The 3,840-nt window shown below is 40.6% G+C and overlaps 1 protein-coding gene across 1 annotated transcript in view; it reads left to right on the top strand.

Annotated features, from left to right (window-relative positions):
- LOC106814045 overlaps positions 1-3,529 on the top strand; it is a 16,981-nt gene extending 13,452 nt beyond the window's left edge. The window contains exons 11-14 of the mRNA XM_014818307.1: positions 1,992-2,212; positions 2,631-2,781; positions 3,262-3,370; positions 3,496-3,529. Of these exons, the coding sequence (XP_014673793.1) occupies positions 1,992-2,212; positions 2,631-2,781; positions 3,262-3,370; positions 3,496-3,529 (515 nt within the window). The remainder of the gene's footprint in view (positions 1-1,991; positions 2,213-2,630; positions 2,782-3,261; positions 3,371-3,495) is intronic.
- The last annotated feature ends 311 nt before the right edge of the window (positions 3,530-3,840 follow it).

Genomic DNA, 3,840 nt, shown 5'->3' with positions numbered 1-3,840 from the left:
CGCTGCTGCTGCTGCTGCTGCTGCTGCTGTTACTGCCGCCGCTGCTGCTGCTGCTGCTGCTGTTACTGCCGCCGCCGCCACTGCCGCTGCTGCTGCCGCCGCCGCCGCCGCCGCTGCTGCTGCTGCGGCTGCTGCTGCTGCTATACTGCTTACAATTCTAGCTGGCTCGCTCGCGTCACCAGACACGGCACGCCGACTGTGTTGGCGGGTCTTCCATAATTTACAGCATAACACTAATCCGGCTTTGAGCACTATTTTAAGATAATTTATCATTATTTATGCTGAATACCAATTTCAACAATATTCATGATGTTGAATTTATCAAATATTTTACAAAATTGACAATGTGTGCATATCTGATCGGGCCGGATGGCATGTGCCGCCTCTAGCGGAGAATAACGACTATTTTACTAGCATAACATTCAACTTTATTAAAAACTTTATTTTAAAAATTAAAAAAATTATAAGTATTAAAAACAATACTTATGTATTTATTTGATTGCTATTAAACACTCAAATTGTGATTCAGCTTTAATAATTCATTAGCTAATGGACAATTAAATATCAATCAGAATATCTTGAACTTTTAATACGTTAAATTGCACGTGTTTTTGTAATTAAAATAACATACGTCATCATTGAGAAATCAATATTTTTTCATGCTAGCAGTTGAACCTCATTAATATTTAACAGCGAAAATAAGTGCCGTAGCATAACATCATGAAAACTCATTCATCTGGAAATAATTCTTTGTAAGCTGGATTAGTGTTGTCGTGTGTATCTACGAGCGCAACAACAGCAGCAGCAGCAGCAGCAGCAGCAGCAGTATAGTAGCAGCAGCAGCAGAGCAGCAGTAGCAGCAGCAACAGTAGCAGCAGCAGCAGCAGCAGCATAAGTAGCAGCAGTAGTAGCAGCCATAGCAGCAGTAGCAGCAGTAGCAGCAGCGGCAGCAGCAGTAGCAGCAGCAGCAGCAGCAGTAGCAGCAGCAGTAGCATCAGTAGCAGCAGTAGCAGCAGCAGCAGCAGCAGCAGTAGCTGCTGGGTGGGTGGGTGGTCGGCTGGTGGACTGTAATTAAGGCTGAGAGGGTCTATGTCCCCCGGGGAACGTACCCTGGGTACTGTCCGGTATACCGGAACGTACCCTGGTACTATCTAATATGCCGGACCATACCTCGCCTACTCCACTAACGAGTCTAGGGAGTCGCCTACGCCTACGCCTACTCCCTAACCCTAACCCTAACCCTAACCCTAATCCTAACCCTAACCCATATCAAATAGTGACCAGGGTACATTCCGGTATACCGGACCGTACCCAGGGTACGTTCAGGCAGTACCCTGGGGGACATAGACCCTATGAGCGTAATTAAGTTGATGTCTTATGTAATAATATGTGATCTATGTAATGTAATGATATCTAATGATGATATATGTGATAAGTAACACACATGGAAAACACCCATGCACCAGCTGCTAGGGACTGCAGTTAAGTTGATGTCTTATGTAATAATATGTGATGTATTGTAATGTAATGATATCTTATATGATATCATATATAATATCTTATTTATGATATCTTATACGATATCTTGATGAGGTTATAATATAATATAATAATTATATGATCAGAAGATGATATACGAATATCAATAGGAGAGAGATGGATACATAGATTAGACATTCATAGTTTATTTCGTGATATATGTGAAAAAATTATGAACGATTTAAATGTTCAAATAAACAAGAAGCATATTAACAGCCAGCGGTATAAAAAAATTTGATTACGCATATGTGGAGAGAAATTCGCATGCTAAATCATAATTGTGGGGCACGGTATTCGTAACTAAATAAGAAATGCGCTGATGAAACATATTCATATACCTGACTACTCACGAGTCTAATGTGCAGACATCTTATTTACATACTTACTTTTTTGCTTATTTACTTTACTCGTTAGCCTGATGTTTTACTAATTGTATCTACTTATCTTTGCAGATCGCTATGATGAGGTGTACACTCACAAATCTACAATGGTGACACTGACTTGCTCTCATTCTCTGCATGGGAAGCTAACAAATGATACTGGAGAGCCAGTAGCAGGCAGTGACAGTAGTACTGGGCAAACTTCTGGCAGTGTGACCGAAGGACTTCGATTAGTCTGGTTCAAAGACGACCAGGAGCTGGCGTTGTCCGACAATATCAAACTAGAAGAAAAGGTACTAAGATGTTTATGAAAAAATTTTGCAAGTTTTATATGTGTAAAATGAAGACCAGTATTTATATATAGATATTGTGAATAATGAAATAAAAATGAAATGGGAGAAAGGCAGAAAATGAAGGCGAGACAAAACGAGAGAGGGATGAAGGAAATGGAAGGTTTTGCCAGTAAAAAAAGTGAGAAAGGAGAGAGAGAGAGAGAGAGACGGAGAGAGGGAGCGGTAGAGAAAGAGGGGAGGAGGAGGAGAAGGAGGAGAAAGTTAGAGGACAGTGCTGTAAGACAGACAGGGTGGTAGAGTGTTAGTGATAAATCGAAAGAGAGACATTGATTAGAATTAATCTCTAAAATTAGAAGCACGTTCTGTATATACGTTGATTCTTAATGTTGCTTCTGCTATCAATATCATGCGGTTTCAGACAGTAGAGGGCAGGCTGGTCAGCCGCCTGTCTCTCCTGCCCACCATGGACACTCACTCTGAAGAGGGGCCGTACGTGTGTGAAGCTCGCAGAGACGGTTACACACGCGTCATTCATGCATACGGAGTCGCCTTCCACACCAATCTCATTGGTAGGTTCCCTGGCCATCTTGATCTCGCTAGTTGTCAGTCGTGTCGACTAGTTTGAATGTGTTTAGACCTTCTGGTAATCATAGAATTAACATGCAGCGGACTAGATGGCCATGGTGGTTTTCAGCCTGCACTCGATGCATTTAAATGCACGAAATAAATTATGCATGTAACTGTTTGTGACTGTTGATTATTATAAATAAATATTCTAGGCCATAGTTTATCTATTTTTGTTTCTAGCTATAACTCTGTAAGGGTAAACTGTGTATATATGGATATTATCAGGAGTGAATAATAAAAGAGAATTATTATTACTATTATTATTTACTCCTGATATTATCAGGTGTACCCTAATTATTGTAGCATTGTTTTACATTGTAACCTTTTACTCAAGATAATGCGTGTATTGTAGACTTGTGGTGTAACATATATGGCGCTAAATGAATGAATTTTTAACTTTTTTAACTTTTCGATCATTGTAGGCCTGAAGGAGGAGCTGGAACTAGCAGAGATTGTTGTTGCTGTCGTTGCTATTGCTCTGTTCTGCCTCACTGCCATCGCTACGACAGTATCTGTCGTATTCGGCATACAGTAAGTAATCTAGCAATAGTAAAGTAGTATATAAGGACATATAATGCTGTCTCACGATCTGCAACACTGCACACTCTCGGATCTGTAGTGGTATCTAGTAACCAGCTCTGTTTGCAAGTTCGCAGAAGAGCTCATGAGAGTTCTGTTGTGACCATCTGAGTGTTCAATTTAGGAAATTCCACTTTCGATCGTTCTGCTAGCTATTCAGCTGGAAAGCTGGAAAAGGCACTGGGGTGAAACTTAAAGGTCTTCTATTTGTCAGCATAGATCAAATCGAACTTGAAAATCGGTAATCGAATAGGGAAAACTAAGCAAGGGATAAATGTGTCTCTATACAGGTTCCCGTGAAAAGAGGTGTTGCTTCATCATTGTTCAGATGTTTGCTCATAATTATATCATATATATATACGCGTATTATATAGTATATACACGCACGCACGCAGACTGAGTGAGAGAGAGAGAGAGAGCAC

Source organism: Priapulus caudatus, unplaced genomic scaffold, assembly GCF_000485595.1.
Source record: "Priapulus caudatus unplaced genomic scaffold, Priapulus_caudatus-5.0.1 Scaffold863, whole genome shotgun sequence".
NCBI lineage: Eukaryota > Metazoa > Priapulida > Priapulimorpha > Priapulimorphida > Priapulidae > Priapulus > Priapulus caudatus.
Note: the sequence above shows the minus strand (reverse complement) of the source record. Positions and strands in the feature narration are given on the sequence as shown.